Source organism: Nipponia nippon, unplaced genomic scaffold, assembly GCF_047370975.1.
Source record: "Nipponia nippon isolate SJK-2023a ecotype South Korea unplaced genomic scaffold, ASM4737097v1 scaffold_2, whole genome shotgun sequence".
In the NCBI taxonomy this organism is placed as follows: domain Eukaryota; kingdom Metazoa; phylum Chordata; class Aves; order Pelecaniformes; family Threskiornithidae; genus Nipponia; species Nipponia nippon.
In genome coordinates this window covers 119,362,703-119,379,490 of record NW_028262336.1, presented here as the reverse complement: position 1 = coordinate 119,379,490, position 16,788 = coordinate 119,362,703, and the positions used below count along the sequence as shown (strand labels likewise).

The 16,788-nt window shown below is 50.7% G+C and overlaps 1 protein-coding gene across 2 annotated transcripts; it reads left to right on the top strand.

The window, feature by feature from the left end:
- Positions 1-5,626: 5,626 nt before the first annotated feature.
- Positions 5,627-15,692, top strand: ENDOD1 (endonuclease domain containing 1). 2 transcript variants are annotated; one of them, XM_087759183.1, is made up of 3 exons: positions 6,031-6,201; positions 9,016-9,121; positions 11,959-15,692. In XM_087759183.1, exons 1-3 carry the CDS (start codon positions 6,170-6,172, stop codon positions 13,090-13,092), a joined length of 1,272 nt encoding a protein of 423 aa, XP_087615309.1. In that variant the 5' UTR covers positions 6,031-6,169; the 3' UTR covers positions 13,093-15,692. The 2 variants fall into 2 exon arrangements, with proteins under 2 accessions (XP_009468677.2, XP_087615309.1); XM_009470402.2 differs by lacking the exon at positions 9,016-9,121 and having other exon boundaries at positions 5,627-6,201.
- The last annotated feature ends 1,096 nt before the right edge of the window (positions 15,693-16,788 follow it).

Genomic DNA, 16,788 nt, shown 5'->3' with positions numbered 1-16,788 from the left:
GCTGTGCCCTGTACTCATGGCAGTGACAGGATCCTGGGACTGGTGACTGTGTTTTTCACATCTGAATCTTTCCTCAGGCAGTACTGGCCAAGAAGCAACGTATGTGGAAAATATGATATTATGTTTACGCCTAGCAGCGGTTGCAATGTGTATTTCATAGCAAGGCCTAGGCCTGAAAGGAGCATGGAGAAAGACCTGCTCGCTCTTCCCTCTTAGAGCCAACACACCTGGTTCTTCAGAGGCTGAATCCCTGTGGTGGCAGGAGTACGTTAGGTCCTGCCCAAGGTTTGTCTGACCAGCTGTGGACATCCTGGGCTCACTTTATGGTCGGTGCAGAGACAGAGGCACACCTGGATTCCCTCTCGTCCTCGCCTGGCCATGTAGGGTGATGCAAGTCACACCCTTGTGGTGCCTGTTCCTCTGCTTTGGCTGTTGGGATGACTGGGCTCCATGTGGGCATCTCCACTGCTGATCCGAGCGGCACGGAGGGTGTCAGAGACAGGGAGCAGCTGGAACCTCACCTCCATCTATCGGGTCTGGCCAAACCCCTAATGCAGAACATCTCACTCCTCCTCCCGCTCCTTGGTTCCAAAACACGGTGGTGTTACTGGAGACAGGCAGTCCTGGGTGCGGCTGCTATCTTGCCTCTTGATTAAAGCTTCTGGATCCTGCCAGCAGGTTTAGCTTTCTCAAGGATTATGGCTTTCTCATTCTCTCTTCTGAGATGATGCAAGCCTAACAAGTCTGTACCTCTAATTTTGTTCCCACTCATTAGTATTCTGTCCACGCAGACTGTCAGGAGCTGTCTCACACCTTGTTTTCAGGCAGCACCTAGCATGGCGAGCTCTCAGCATTGACTGAACCACATTGCACATTTGAAAAAATAAAATACAACAAATAATAAAAAGTCAGTAATAATACCTAGAAGAAAAGAATGCAAGTGGGTAACTTTCCTGTCCAAAACAGATTTAAGGTGTGAAAGAACTGTTGTGGCTTTGCCAACTGACAACCTGTAAAACGAAGGCCATCATGTTTGAAGCATCAATTCTTTTATCATAGTTGTTATTGTGTTAAAAAGCATCTCTTGATCTAGAGAATGAAAGTGTTGGAGCTTTCAGCACATGTCTAAATAACTTATTCCGATAGTTACTCATTTGCACTATTAAAAAAGTTGCCTTGTATCACTGTTCTAAATCTATTCTGCTTCTGCTGTCGTTGTGCTTGTTTGTAACAGCCTGAAGATTAACAGAGATCTCTTGAGTCTGAAGGCTGTGATAAAGTGCCAAAGAATGTATCCTCTGGATTTTATTAATTTAATTTGGTATTTATGCAATGCCTTTGTACTTCATGGTTCACAAGATCTGTCTCAGACTTCCAGTGTGCAAGTTTTTGTACAAACCCAGAACCGGTCCCTGTCCTAATGGTGTTATTATCCAGAGAGAAGTATGTTTGGGTGCTTCACTGTTCCCAGTCGTCACCCTCTCCCTCTGACTGTGCACCACAGACAACCTCCTCCATCATTTTGTGTCTTAAACCTCCCCATCTTTTTCTCTTCTGATTTCAGCTGTGACACCACTTCGAGGCATCCACTGGCTGCCAGGGACAGAGACTGAGTGCAGCCAGGAGGAAAGGCAAGTGAGGAAGGAGAGTAGCCAGATCAGCATCCCTGGCAGCTCGAGGTGGTTAGTGGTCTCTCACTGGCCCGCCCCTGTTTGTGAGCATCATCGCAGAAGGTGAGCAGTGAAGCAGTGCCATCGGCAGTGGGCCATTCCTCACCAGCACAAGGGGCACCGTGGGGAAGGCGTGAAGATGTCTGTGTGAACACCTAACAAGTAGGCAGCAGAAACTGGCATCAAGACCTGGTTTAAGGTGGGAATCAAAATCCCAACGGCACGTTGCTAAGCTCTTCCCCAAAGAGTTTATTGTCCTTCTGCCCTCCTGGCCCTTGAATCTCCTAGTTTTAGCAGGAAAATTGTTTCACTCCTGTTTTTCTCCCTAGCTCAGCACTGGGCTCCTTTCCCAGACCAAGTTTTTAAGTCTCTTTTTTAAAAAGAGACTCTTTCCCCATGAGACAGGGAGGAGGCAGATGTGCTCTCTGGCATGCCATGGCGTGTCTGCTGGCACTGCTGTGCTCCAAGCCCAATCTTTGGTATCTCCACTGAATCAGATGGTGTCTCTTCCATGGGACTGCTTTCCCTTGGAGACACTTTCTTCTTCCTTTCCTTCTCAGAAAGATGGGACAATTACATACAGCACTGGGGTCCTGCCCAGAGGTCGTGGTAAGAGACAGGAGATCCGGCCTGGAAAAATATTTGGAATCAAGAATGTTTTGAAAGACTAGACTAGAGGGGTCAGGCATGCGAGGAGAAAGATTTGCTATTTGTAGCAAATCCAGTGTCAGCCGTGTGAACAGAGAGACAGGGCTGGAGGCACAGTGTGGGAAAGCAGGCAAACAAGCCCTGCAGCTTCTTTGTGGCTACAGGGTTTGAATGCTGGCATGTTTTTCAGGTTTCTTTTGCAGAGGGGTATTCTTTTCTTTGAGATATTGGTCTTGGTGCTTGAGACCCTTGAGGAAGAAGAGGACTGGTCATCCACATCATGTCAATGAGGATGGATGAAAATGTCCTTTCATTCTCCTTTCCCCCTCCTCCTCCTCATGTTTTCTCCTCATTTTCTTATCCCAGAAGGAGACAACTTTCCTCAGCTCGTTCTCATCTCCTCACTTGGCCCTGGATTTCCTCACTCCTTTTTCCACTCATTTTCCTTCTTCACCTCTCCTTAGTACCCCAGTTTTTAAGGAATGCAGATCCCCTTCAACTCTAATTTTTGCCCAATATCCTCCTTTTCCTCCTGGTCAACACCATTTTCTGCATCCTTACTTCTTTTCTTGCCCTTCCCGCTCTCCAATCTCTCTGTCTTTAATCTGTTTTCCCCGACACACTTTATCTCTGGTATGCCCTGCAAACTCTGTGTCCATACAGTCTGTTGCCTACAGCCTGTCCTGTCCTCCTACACAGCTCTGCCTGCCACTGAGAGATCACTTTTCTCACGTGTCCCTTTGACCACATCACCTCTTTGCATCTTCCCTGGGCTCCCTCTCCTCCATCACATCAAACATAAGGTGCTTGCCCGCACTGCTGGCACTGCTGGCCTTGTGGCACTGTCACCCCTTGGTGGGTTTGGAGGAGGCAGCGCTGCGAGGCCATGCTGCCACTGCCAGCTCATGCTGCCTGCTTCCAACCCAATGTGCATTTTCCCAGAGCCCTTCTGCTCACATCAACAGCCTTAGCGCTGTTCTGGATCTGACATCAATATTCCCTTTTGCATCACTTCGTGTAGGCATCACAGGGGAGTGATGCCTATAAAAGCCTGTGATAGCAGATAAGCTACTGGAGCACTGAGTCGTCAAATCCTCTGACTACATCTCACTGCGTTTGACTCTGTCTGTCTGTGATCCCTTGGCTGAGAGCGTGATCTTCCCAAGGCAGGGCAGTCCTTTGGCCTTTGTCTTCCCAGCACGGTGAGTGCCACACCGTGATGATGGCACCCAGTCTTTTTAGTAATAGGATGTTAACAAGAACAGAAAAAAATATCCAGCTCCATGTTCAAGGGTCACAACAGCTATCTTAAATTAGATATAGAAACTGCAGAGGGGCTTCTCTTAGAGAGAAAATGGGATTGGGAGTAGAGGAGCAGAGCTCCATGCTGGCTTTCAGGTTGATGCTCTTCATAGGAGATGAGAGCCTGAGGCTCTTGCTCTTCAGGCTGAGTCAGGGGTTATCCGTTTGCTGCTAAATACAGAGCTAAACAGGCAGGGAGACCCCAGCCTCACAGCTTGAAAGGAAAGAGCTGCTCAGAGTTCCCAAAAAGCAGATAAGAAGCCCTTGAGGCTTGGAAGACAGCTTGAGGCTGTGCATCCCAGTGAGACAGAGGTGCCGCTTTGAGGGAGGAGGTTGATGCACAGGCCCAGGGCAGAGCCAGGACATCCGTGTTTCCTGGTGGAAGTCATCGATCTGCTCAGTGTGCTGGTCGCTGTCATGCTCATCTTGAGACACCTCATCCTGCTTTTTCGCTGGATTGCCATGGGACCATGCCTATCCCGGGATAAGGTGTGTCAGTCTTGGAGCAGGGTGTTTAAAGGCTTCGCCTGGCCTGGGCTTGCCTGGGGAGCAGGGCTTACTGTGCTTGTGAAAATCTTTTCCTCTGCTGCCCAGGTAATTGCAATCCTGGGGTCAGACAAACATCTAATAGCTAAGGTTTAGCTTCAGTTCCTGATTTCCCAGGAGCCTTTTTACATCCATTTTACATCCGTTTTACAGGAGAATGAAATTTTAAACCTGTCTTTTGGAGCCTCTGTCTTCAGGTCAGGCTGTGCCTGTGCTTTCAGTTCCATCATCTTTCCTGAGCATGACTAACTCTTTCTGCCAGGGCTGGGTGACCAGGCATCTGCCTGGACCAAAACCCAGCCCACTTACTGCATTTCCTCTTGCTCCCCAGCCTGTCCAGCCTGCCTCTGCCTCCCCCAGCTGAAAACACCACACCGAGAGGTGCTGACGTATTTCCTTGCCTTGATACTTCTAGAAGTCATCCCTGAGTAGAGGAATGATAGTCTTAGAGTCCAGTCTATTTTTAGCGCTTTTACAGGCTCCTTCTCTGACCTTGGGCAGGCACTTTAACCACCCGCTGTCCCATTTTGTCATTTGCAATACAGACTACTCCTATCTCATCTGCAAAGCACTTGTGGATTGGTAGCACTTGGAGATTTTTGCTTGGAAATCACTTCAACGGTATAAACCAGCTTTGTCTAAAAGGTACCTGTGCCTTATTGGCACCCAGGATTTTTTAAGGTTGTTGTCAACACATCTGATCACATCTAACTTCTGGGGTGGGAAATTGCACATTTTCTTGACTCTGAGGAACTGCTCTGTAGTCTCCTTTCCATCCCCACTATTCTGAAAACATTAATTTTCCCAGTCACTGAAGGAATACAGCCTTTACCCAGCAGTAGCTCTGCTGATCATAAACTCAGAGGAGTGGTTCCATTCCCTTTAGGTAGAATTTTTTTTTTCGCTAGTTCTACAGGTTTGCTCAAAATATTCAGAAGTGGGTGTTTATTAAGAGTATGTGACCTGAGGGTCTTCAGCCTTCTGCCTCTTGTTAATCTCTCCTGAGGGAGGGTCTGCCAAGGTGAGGTGATACTGCTCCACAGGAGGGTTTCGGATGCCTATTACAGCCCCCAGAGAGACGGGAGGAGAGTGCTTTTCCCAGGTGCCTTAGCAGCAACAGTGGTGACAGACAACCCAAAAAGGGGCAAAGTGGGTTCCCAGCAATGCTAATGTCCTGCCACCTCTGTTTTCCCTCTTCCTCTCTCTCCCTCAGCCAGGCTCATGGCTGGAGAGGGCGGCTAACACCGTCTTCAGGGTGGTGAATCTGACTTTGCAGAATCCCCCTGGCAGCCCCAGGAAGATTTCTGGCTGCATCAGCCAAAACTCCTGCCGGGGACTCTGCTGCAATGCAGCACACCACACCCCCGCCGGCGCTGAGCCCCAGCCTGGGCAGCCGGTGCTGCTCAGCTCCAGCCCCGCACCACCGCCGTAGGCTTCCCTCCTCCCCTTCCCAACGAGCCCCGATGATTTCAGGTCGCCTGGCATTATTTCCTGCGGGCAGCTGGCATCCGCAGCGTGTGTCAGCGCGGCCCGGCGCACGTTCGGTTTCACAACGTGCTGCCTGCCGAACGCGCTGGCTCCCCGAAGGGATCGGCTGTGGTTTCATATTTCATTTCCCTCGCACGCTACACCCGAATTCCAGACGCTTTCTGGCTTCGCTGCTGTGTGGACTCAGAGGACAGGTCCTTTGCCGTACCCAGTGGAAGCAGACGGGGCTTCCCTCAGCTCCAGGGAGTGGACCATGAAGACGTCAATTGTATTTTTGCTTTGCATCTCAGTTTTCTCAGGCTTCTCCCAAGGCAGAGTTGTTGGAGAGGATGAAACTGGTTTTGCTGAGTGTAATGTGTTCTTCCCTGGACAAGTCCCACCCGAAGGATTTACGGAGCCGTTCCACGTGAAAATCTGTCAGCAGTACAACAAAGAGCCACGCTTTGCAACCCTCTACAGTACTAAGGACAAAATCCCTCTTTATTCAGCTTTTAAGTATACAAAGCCAGCCCAAAATGCCGAGGAGAACTGGCTGGTCGAACCGCAGGTAAGTCAGCTTTTCCTTCGCTGTAAAGCAAATTTTCCTGGAGAATGTTTCCTCTGGGGTGACGCTGGGGCTAGGATTTTGCAAAGGAGGCAGGAGCTCTGCTTGTTGAACTTCTTTCGATACTAGTTTAACACAAGCAGAACTTATTTTTGTGCTTGGAACTGAGCAAACAAATAGTTCCTTGTCCCACAGGGCTTATAATGAAAGCTGGGAAGCTGTGGGGTGCGACATGCAATGCCAGGGTAGAGGAAAGTCACCTCTGACACCAGCTGATGCCTCTGTCCTGCCCAGCCAGCTGTCACGGGCAGGGAGCACTGCCGGTGGGTAGCAGGGTTAAACATCACAGTGTCAAGTTGAAGTTTGTTCTGTTGCCAGTGTGATCGCCGTGTTGATAAGAGCTCTTTAGCTTCGCTGCACAGGGATAAAACATCCGTTTGCGGTTCACCAAGTTGATGCTGCGGCTTTTTGTTGTGTCCCTATGTTGCAGACTCTGGTAGGGAAATGAGTTGTCGTGTCCGGAGCGTGCAGGCTTCAGTCAGGTCAGAAGTGTGCAGTATAAAATGAATTTCACCGGAGCCTCAGTGGTTTTTGTCTTCCATGACACTTGGCATGTTTAAGCAAGTCCTTCAGGCTGTTAAATTTAAAGAAAATCCTTAAAAAATTGCTGGTGCCCTAAGAGAACAAGTACACTTTACCTCTCTTTCTTTTTTTTTTTGGCCGTGTTTCAGGTTTTTCAGCAGTGATCACGGGGAATTTTGTAGCAAACATCAAGCTACCCCCATCTATTGAGCTCAGGAAAGATTGGCAGCGTGCAAGGGTGCTTCGTCAGGGCAGGAATGGCTGCAGTATCAGAGCAGCGTGTTGGGAGCAGGGCCCTCAGGTGCTGGGTGCTGGACATAGCCAGCATCAAAGCTCACCCCTGTCCCAAGAGAGTGGCTGCCATGTCATTTTCCTTGTGTGGGGTGATGAGATACTAAGACCACGAGGTCACAGGCGGCGCAGACAGGAGATCCTACATCCCTGTCTTCACTTTGGACTGCCTCCCTGTTCTCTGGGCTGGGTTTTGAGCTCCAGGAGTTCCCAAGAGCCTTTTGATCTGCTCTCCTTCCACTTCACAGATGGCTGTGGGAGGTGTCTGCTTGCCCTTTTAAAACAGAGGGAAGCTTTTTGCAGGCTGCCATTATGGAGTTGAGGAAGGGTGATGAGTTTTTAAAGCTCAAAGGACCTAGGCAAGTGAACATCTGCTGTCAGTGCCATGGAGGCAGCGAGGCAAAGCGGCAGAGATGAGATCCTTTCCCATTTGCCTCAGCCGCTGATGCCCTTTGTCACCTCTAGCCACCATATCTCCTCCTGCTCCTCATGGTCTGACTCACCAGACCTGCCCAGGCAAGCTTGAAAGCCATTCCTGCCATGGAGCAGTGGGCAGCCCGTCTGCAGCAGCTTCGGTTCTCCAGCACCTCTCTCCAGCTGGCTCCCCTGCCCTCCCCACTCCATCCCTCTTCACCACTCACCTTGTCATCGTCCCTGCCAGCACTCCAGAGCCCCAAACCTTGTGTCTCCTGTCTCCAAACCATGCCACAGCCCTAGAAATAATTGTCCAGGCAATACCTTTAGTTGCTGTGGCTTCTCCAGAGCATTCCCATGGGTTGCTGTGGGTCTGTTCTTAGTTTACACTAATGGGTCCCCTTCACCCATTGCTGAAATGCAGGTGTCTCAGAGCTGGGAGGTGGAAGCTCTGCAGTTCACTGGAGGAACCTCAGTCTGAGACAGAAAACCACTGGAAAAAAAAATTGTCTGAAGAATCTCTAAGGAGAAGAAATCAGAACTACAAAAAATTCCTTCAACTCAAGAAATAAGCATGTACACCCCTCTCAGACACTGCCACACCAGATCTGGGAGGAGAAAGTGGAGAAGAGATTTCACACCCATTATGTGTGTTCCTATCAAGGCTAGGTCAGATGGTTAGGAAAGTCAGATGGCTGCTGAAGGGAACCCTTAGCAACACCTGCTCTGCAGCATAGCCCCATGAGGTTATATTGCCTATTTTCTGGGTAGTTTCCTTGCCAAGACAGGGATAGCTGGGTATGAGCAGGCTCAGCTGCACAGTGGCATGTGCTTATGCCTATGTGCATGCACATGGAGATGCAGAGGCACAGCAAGCAGAAAGAAATCACTATAAAAACGCTCTCTGGTGAGGGCCTCAGGGTTGTCACGTGCTTTTTTGGGGGTAATGAGGTAAGTGGTGAGGGCACTGTGCTTTTTTTTTGGGTAATGATATAAGTGGTGAGGGCACCGTCTCACTCCCTGCATGCCTACCTCCTCAGGAATGTCTGCCTGAGAAACAAATGCCAAATGTCGCACAGAGGCAGTAATTGGGTGAGAAGTGTGAGGAATGTTAGTGCCACCCACTGCCAATTGGCAGCTGGAAACAGTGAATTAATTCAGCAATTAGTGAAAAATTAGAGAGCAGGCAGGGTAGGCTGATGAGCAGGGTACTGATGGGACTCCCCCAGGCTCGAGTCTGAAAACCGGCTCTGCCACAGATTTCCTAGGGGTTGAGAGCAAGTCACTTAGGCGGCTTTCACCTCATCTCATTTTGGTTGTCTGAAAACTTATGGTTTTGACTCTTTCTATAGCTTAGAGAGAGATCGAGAACTCTGGAGTTGCTTTTTCTGTCCTAACGTACAATGGGCTGCGTGGATCACCTTGTGTTTTCATTTGGTTGATGACTACCACCAGCTAGATGACCAAGGTGGGATTTGCATTGACCAGCTATAGCTGCCTCTGAGCTGCTCTTGCCATCTCTCTTGGTAGACCGTCAAGACAAACAGGTACTTCTAGAGCCAGTCATGTGAACGTCCTACAACAGAAACCTTGGCGTAAGATGCACTGTGCCTCCTCCCTGGGACCTGCAGTAAGGGTAGATGAAATATCTATCTATCTCCACTGCAATCAAAGGTGTAAGAGTGCCTAGGAAATAGCGAGGGGAGTGGGATGCTGAAGTTCGCCTGGAATAGTACTAGGGTGGGGAAGGTGGGAGGTAACAGTGTCCTACACTGTTAAATGGCCAAACTTGATGGAAGCTGCCTGCTCTAATAGCTGTGTGTTGCCACACTTTTAATCTCCCTCTGCCTCTGCCCCTTCTGTGAAACTGCAGCCCCCACTTTACACATCAATATTGTTGGGTGCTCACATCCATACAGGTGTTCAGGTGTATAATTTATTTTTAAATCCCCATCCTATGAATGAGGTGTTTCCCTGTCTGCTTGGATCTTGCCCGTAGCTGCTCCAGGTTATTTGGCAGGTGGCTTCATGGCTGACTCCATGAATGCAGATATGCTTTGGCGGAGACACAAACCAAAAGCTTTTTGAAGCAGTGAGGAAAGGTAGCTTGCAATGCAGATTAGATGCAGTGCTGGAGACAGCTTGCCTTTGGGGCTGAGCTGGAGGAGGCATGAAAACCTCAGTTACACACAAGTTATTACAAACCATAATATGAGTTATTATAAGCATAACTTGGTGATGTCAGAGCCTTACGCACGAACAGCACACAGCCACATTTTTATCATGTTCTTTTTTAATTGCACCTAAACAATCCCAATGGTATGTGCAGAAGCCTGCAGCTGGACAGGTAACCAGAGACGTATTTTCTTGATAGGCACCTCAAGGTTTTTATGCATCAGCTCACAAGGAGAGAAAATTAAGTGTATACCATCGGCTTCACGTAGGCTGGGAATCTCTGCCAGGAGGCAGAGCTGACCTGTCTTGGCTTTACGTGTCCGTGTGATACGGAAGCACTGCCATGGGAGTGAGAGGGGATGAGAGTCTCTGCGAGGGTGTCAGGCTCAAAAGAGCCATAGCTTGGAGGGCAGATCCCAGGCACAGCCTCATACCTTGCCTGCTCCCCCCTCACCTGTATTGTGGGATTAAACAGACCGGGTGCATCCCTTGTCCCATGGCACACCACCGTCATCTCATCAGGACAGGGAGAATGAGCTGGGGGGGCAGGAAGGGACAGTGATTTTGTGGAACGCAAAATGTCTGTGCTCATCAGCCAGCTGCCCGTGAGCTTGGGGTGTCTGAGCAAGAGGAGCAGAATGAGGCAGAAGAAGTGCAGGATAAGTCTTTTTGAAGCGGTGTATTTAGAAAAAGCTAAGACTTGTGCATTAACACAAGGATCGCTGTCATCCTTCCAGTCCTGAAGCAATAAGCATCAGATGCTTCAAAACAAAGGGCAAGAAACCTCCTTAGCAGGAGACAGGGGTAATGCAGCCCTCTGCAATGGCCAGCGTTGGCACTGTGACGAGCCTTGGTGCAGAGGGAGCCCTGATCCTGGACTGCAGGGGCTTGGCTGATGCAGGAGGCCAGGCAGAGCTCAGTTCCTACAGCGACGGTGATGGATAGCTGCTGACACTCACTGGCGCTGACCCTGACTCTCAGCACAGGCTGACGCGGAGCTGCGAGGAGGTGATGCGGCATGAAAAGGGTGCAAGCTCTGGGTAAGGTTGCAAGGATGTAGTTGGACATCTGTCCAAGCACATTGCAGGATGGCCAAGGGATGAGGAAGGATGACTGGGGAGTGATTCAAGGTAGACTATAAACTGTCTTCCATAGATGTCTCCAAAGTGTGTATTATATAGTGTAGTAAACAGTTTATAGGCCAGGAGCAATGACAGCAGGTTTAATTGAGCCAGCACAGTGCTGGGAGCTGAGGGCCACAGCCTCTGAAACAGAGACTATAGGAGGCAGCAACTGCCAGAGACTGTCTGCCACCCCTGAGCTTCTACCAACATGCTCACCCTCTAATTTGGGGAAGAAAATGACAATCTGGCACACCCCCCCGGAGCGGCTGCAGGCAGTGTCAATACGAGTGACTAAGGAGCAGACAGAGCTGTGGCCACCCGAGAAAGACCTGAGCATGCCCTGGCGTTTAGTGCTCCTGCTCCCACTGCTCATCACCTCCCTGTGCATGACTCCAGGACGAATTCCTGCTGCAGCAATTGCTACCTCTGGCTCCGCGGCGTGGGAATGGCAGACACAAGCAAGTAGCATGGATTCCATTGAGGACCTGCGGTGATGGCATCCTCACCCATGGTATGCCAGGAGCTGTGTGGTCATTAACGATGAGGTTCAGACTACTAATGACAAGCCCTGAGAGAGCCCGAAGAACTCACTGCCCTGTCTGTGTTCAAGGCAGGGAAGTTCAGGTCACCTGCCGTGGTGCCTGGCTTCATTCCGACTTCTTACACAATGAGTGGTGAGAGGTAAATGCCTTCTCTAGGTGTCTTATATACCATGGGTTTCTTTCTTCATGGCTTGGATTTGATAGTTCAGAGGGACGGAATTAAGGTGCCGTGGTAGGTGTTTAAATGAACTGAAGATACCACCACTGCAGAAGGTGAGAACATGGCCCTAAATCAAGCCACCTATTGGTCTTAAAAATCTCTTCTAGAAAAAAAAAGCACAAGTTAGAGGCTTGCTGCAGGGTAGCTGGTGAGATTCTGGAGGCTGTGTTGTGCTGTGGATCAGACAGGATTGCTGCAAGCATCCCTTGCAGCCTAAACCAATGTGTTTGGCAGGGCAGCTATGTAGAGCATACACTCTTCTGCAAGGAAAATAAGGAGGGAGCGCAGGATGTGATTCAAGGCACGGCGTGTAGTAGCAGTCATAATGGAAAATATACTTCAAGACTCATTTTGCACATTGCTTTCTAGAAAGGCAAATTGCACCCAGTAACTCTCCTCTCTCCTATTTCAGATAGATGATCCAGAAAATGACCTGCATGAGATGGTGCATGAAGCCAATATCGTTGGCACTGTGGCCAACCTTGGTGCAAATCAAGCCCTGACCTCAGACTACGTGGGCTCCGGTTATGAGAGAGGGCTGCTCAATCCCAGCTTGCTCAATGAGGAGGATTTCCAGATAGCCACTTACACACTCACGAATGCCGTTCCTCTGAGCCCATCTCTGAGCAAAAGCTGGCACAGAGACATTGAGAGGGTAGTGGAGCAAGCTCTGGTCCCTCACTGCTCCAAGAAGGATCATCTGTATCTCCTTGCAGGCGCAATTCCTTCCAGTGTCCGAGTTAAAGGCAAGGTGTCAGTGCCAGAGACCCTCTGGCTGGCAGCCTGCTGTGATGCTCCAGAGGGATGGTCCCTGGGACTAGTGAAGAAAACAAATGATGAAAACAGCTTGGCGGACCTCATGGTGGGAGAGCTGGAGAAGCAGCTTCTAGCAGGGATTCACTTGTTCAAGGGCAACTGTGGGGGAGACAACCAAAGCCAGAAGAAAATAGAAACAATACTGAAAGCTGTCAGTCAGATCCGCTCTGGAGAGCAAGTAGGAACAAGTGACGACCAGGAGGCCAAAGACAGTGGCTTGGTGAGAAAAGTGGCTGGCATCATTGCTACCCCTTTCATCAAACTTCTGGAACTCCTCATCTACGTGTTTGTGGAGCTGGTGAAATTTGTGTTTTATTTTCTATGGCTTGTTATCAAGCGGGTTGTTGGTACAGTTTTGGATGGTGTCTACAGCCTGTGGAACGGAGTGGTGTCCTACCTTAAAGCCATCAGCATGGTGCTCATCAGCATCCCCTATGACGTGGGGAGGGTCATCGTCAACATCTTCCTGGGCTTCCTGCAAATTGTTCAAGATGTGGCGTCCCTCACCTACAGGATCCTGTGCATCCCTGTGGGGTTTGTCCTTCACCTCGCTGCTTTCCCTTACCACTCCATCTGTGCCATTCCCTCCGTCCTCAAAGACATGGCCACTGGGATCGGGGGCACCTTCTCACTGGTCATCGATGCCACAGCCACAATTCTGCATGGCTTTTATTACTTGGCTGGTCACATAGTCAAACGGTTTGTCCCTAAAGGCTCCTCTGATGACTGATGGGGATGGAAGCCAAGACTGCAAAGACATGGAGCGAAGGAGGAGTGGGGCAATGCTTTAAGATACGTGGCCAAACGCTGTCAATTTTGTTCTGGTATTTATTGTAGTGACATTAATAATAATGAACCAACTGGGGTGTAACAGGGAAGGCCAAGGTAACGTTGCTGGGGAACGCCACCATTGTAACTCAACTTCTGTCTGTTGTAAAGTGTTTGGGTTCTATCGGTGCAGGCCACAAAGTTTCTGTGATTTGTAGATGTCAAGATGCTTCCTCTGGGAGATGCGTGCTAAATGTGGTGCGGGGTTATTTCATTCTGGCAAAGATAACACTGAGACCTATGCACTGGCAGAGAGCTCCACAGAAGCCCATCCCTGCCGGCGAGGAGGTGGTGGTCAGGGCAGGATTTTAGTTATGGAGGGTTTTCTGGGACCTGGAGAAGGGAGAAGGAGGTGAGGGTGCAAGGATTTTGGGCTGGGAAACGGTGGGGAGTGAGGAGGGATGGGGGTGAGGTCCTGCTGTTGGTTGCACTGCTCATTGCACCAGGGTCCCACTGGTGGAGGGGATGTGACCAGGTGTATCTCATAGTCCTCAGGCCTTTCCAGGCAGCTGAAATCACATGGATCTTGCTGTGAGGAAACCCCTGCTGCCCATTCTTTCACATGGTGGGAAAACATTTTCCCTTAGCCGTAGCCGGGGTGCATGCAGGGGCTTTGCAGGGGACCGTCAGGCATTTGCAGCCGGATGAGGGGCACAGGGACACCTGCCGCTGCTGGAGGAGGGCACAGGGATGCTGCCCTTCCACAGGGCTCGGCTCAGCGAGGAGCTTTGGATGTCTTGTGCAGCTGCCTGCAGGAGGGAGGCTCTCGGTCTCAGCAGCGCTTGCTCTGGACTCCCGGAGGCATTTGGGAGTCCTACATGGATGGATCCTGCCCTTCACCCCCAACTCTGCCCCTCCCTCCAGCACCAGGTTGGTTGTGGACCCCTGATCTGCCGTAGCACCCCATAAGGAGTCCCAGAGGCGTGCAAGCCGGTGCTGCCATCCCTGCGGGGGACCCAGTGGTGCTGTGTTGCTGGTGGCCAGTCCCGGATTGAAGAAAGCCCAGTTACTCAATGCAGCAGCTTTGCTGCCTCACACCACTCACGGCAGGGCTGAGCTGGGTGGGGATGGATTTGGCGGGTAAAGGAGATTCGGCTGGATCATGGTGGTGACAGAGGGTTGTTTCCTTAGCTCAGGGGCTGTGTTCAATGCAACCAGCATGTGTGCACATCCCAGACCAGCACACCCTGACCCGGTGGCACCCCATTCGGCAACGATGCTAATGGCATCCTTGGGGATGCTGACAATGGGGATGAAGTGGGGAGGTGGTGGGCTGAGCAGGGACAGAGGACTTCTCCTTGTCTCACCCTTTGTGGGCCACGGCTGGTTTGTGGAGAAAGAGAGGCCACCTGGCAAGCAAGCACTGGCTTTGATCAAAAGGAAAGGCAGCTTTTGTGTCCCAATATGAATCTAATTGGGTGAAGTCAGTAGTGTTTTACAAATCCCTCCTTTCCCTTGGAGCTGTTGGTATGGGGATTTTGGGTGCAAAGGGCAAGGTCCAGGCTGCTGCTCCCAGCAGGCAGCCAGCAGCCAGCAGATGCTCTCCAAACCAAATTTTGCATCTTTTCCTACTCAAACATGCCTTCTCTGCTGCAGAGCCAGATGTGGCTCAGAGGTTTCTCACTCCTTCAGGGGACCCTGTCCCAACCCTGGCACTCCTCTTGGGCTATGTGGCAACCATCAAGGCAGGAGAGCAGCCAGCTCAGGTCCCAGGAACTGCCAGGGTGCAGTGACAGGGACACCAGCCTGGTGGACCCAGGGTCCCCAGCAGTCTCTGAAGGCATGTGTGGTGGTAGCAGCTCTCAAGTGCAGCCCAAGCACTGGGGAGGAGGCAGAGCTGCCTGTCTCGTCCCTTCTGCATGGCCTTATCTCTGACCCATCTTAGCTGTGTGGCGCTGCGCAGCGGCCGGTGATGCACTTCTCAGGGGTCCTGCACCCAGAGGCGCTTCCTCACACCTTAACCCAGCACCCCCCCCACCCCACCTCCACCAGCATCTCCAGTGCACCCCCCTGGTCGCAGTGACGTGGGAGCTCATGTGCTGAGAGGCAGCAAAGCTGAGACACCTTGGGAGGTCTGCCTTGCCACATCTCCATCACCATCGCTACTCAGCCTAGCTTGGGTCGGGCCACCGGTCTCCGTGCTGCAACCGTGTCTTCTGACCGCAGGTGGACAGTCCTTGAAACCTAAGGGGCTGCAGCTCTGTAGGATTTGGGCAGATGTGGAACAGTATTGTTAAAAATTGTCTTAACATGCTCAGATTTCAAATGCTAAGAACCGCAACCAGCACGGGGCATTTTTCTTCTGGGCTGCAGGTCTGAGCAGGTGATGTGAAATTTGCCTCGAACGCTGAGCAACTATCACAGAACAAGAAACATCCTGCTACAAACTAACTAACTATTGTTTGAGATTATTCTTATCTGGGCATGATTTATGGCTTGTGAGCTTTACTCTATCCTTGGAACCATACGGCTTCAACAGAATAAAAGTTACTTTTCCAAAGAGGGGCTGGTATCACGTTTCTGTCACAGTTGCAAACGAGATAATGCAACCTGGGGTGCCCTGACTAATCAAGAAAGCACCAGCAGCACAGTTGTTCTTTGTTATGCCTTGACATCTGATATTAATGGCCCTTTTGTGCTTTTAAAACACCTTTCCTCTCTCAAAGCACTTTAAAAGAGTCAATTCATTAAGCTGCAGAATATAGAGGTAAAAGCCAGGGGGCTGCAGGCAGTGAATTTAGCTCTGTGTGTGCCAGAAGAGAGGGAGAGGGGATGTTTTATTCCTCTGAGATGTGGTTACACCTGGGATGCAGCTGGTTTGGATACAGAAAAATCACATCATGGCAGGTTGGTTCTCCGCAGCTGATGGGGAGAAACTCCTCTTGTGTGGTGCTGTTCCCTTGACTGATTTTATCACATCATCTTTAGAAGGAAAACAACCACTCCCTAAATGTGGCCGTTTTCCTCCACTGCCAGTATGGAGATCCTGGGATGAGTAAACCAGGTGTTGGCACCTGTGTTTTATGGTGCCCAACTCTTTGGGCGGATGAACCCCTCCAGCGAAGTCTGCGTTCCTCTCAGGTCTGCAGGAATTGGTGACAAACTGGAACAGGTTGCCCAAAGAAGTTGTGGATACCCCACCATTGGACATGTTCAAGGTCAGGTTGGACAGGGCTTTGAGCAACCTGGTCTAGTGGAAGAAGTCCCTGCCTCATCCCGATCACCCAGTGCTCTGACACAGGGGCCTCTGTGCACCTCAGTGATCCTTGTCTCTGTTGCCTGCACCCTGGGGCTGGGCACCGATAGCGGCAGAGGGACTCAGCAACCCCGGCAGCACGGCCCTCGGTCACAGCCCTGGGCTCAGGTCCTCTGGGTCGCATCTCTCCTGCCATTGCATGTTTCGGAGCTGCTCACCTCTGCGTGGAGCTCCATCGCTGGCTCAGCACCTCCCTCCGGACAGGTTGCCGCTCCAGTTCAGCAGGGAACCAAGCCATCCTTATTCACAGATTATCTCTCCGGCATAGTCAGTGCCAGAAAATGAAAAAATTATTGTAAAATCAATACTAGTGTAACTTGTTTGGCCAGGAAGGATTGCCCA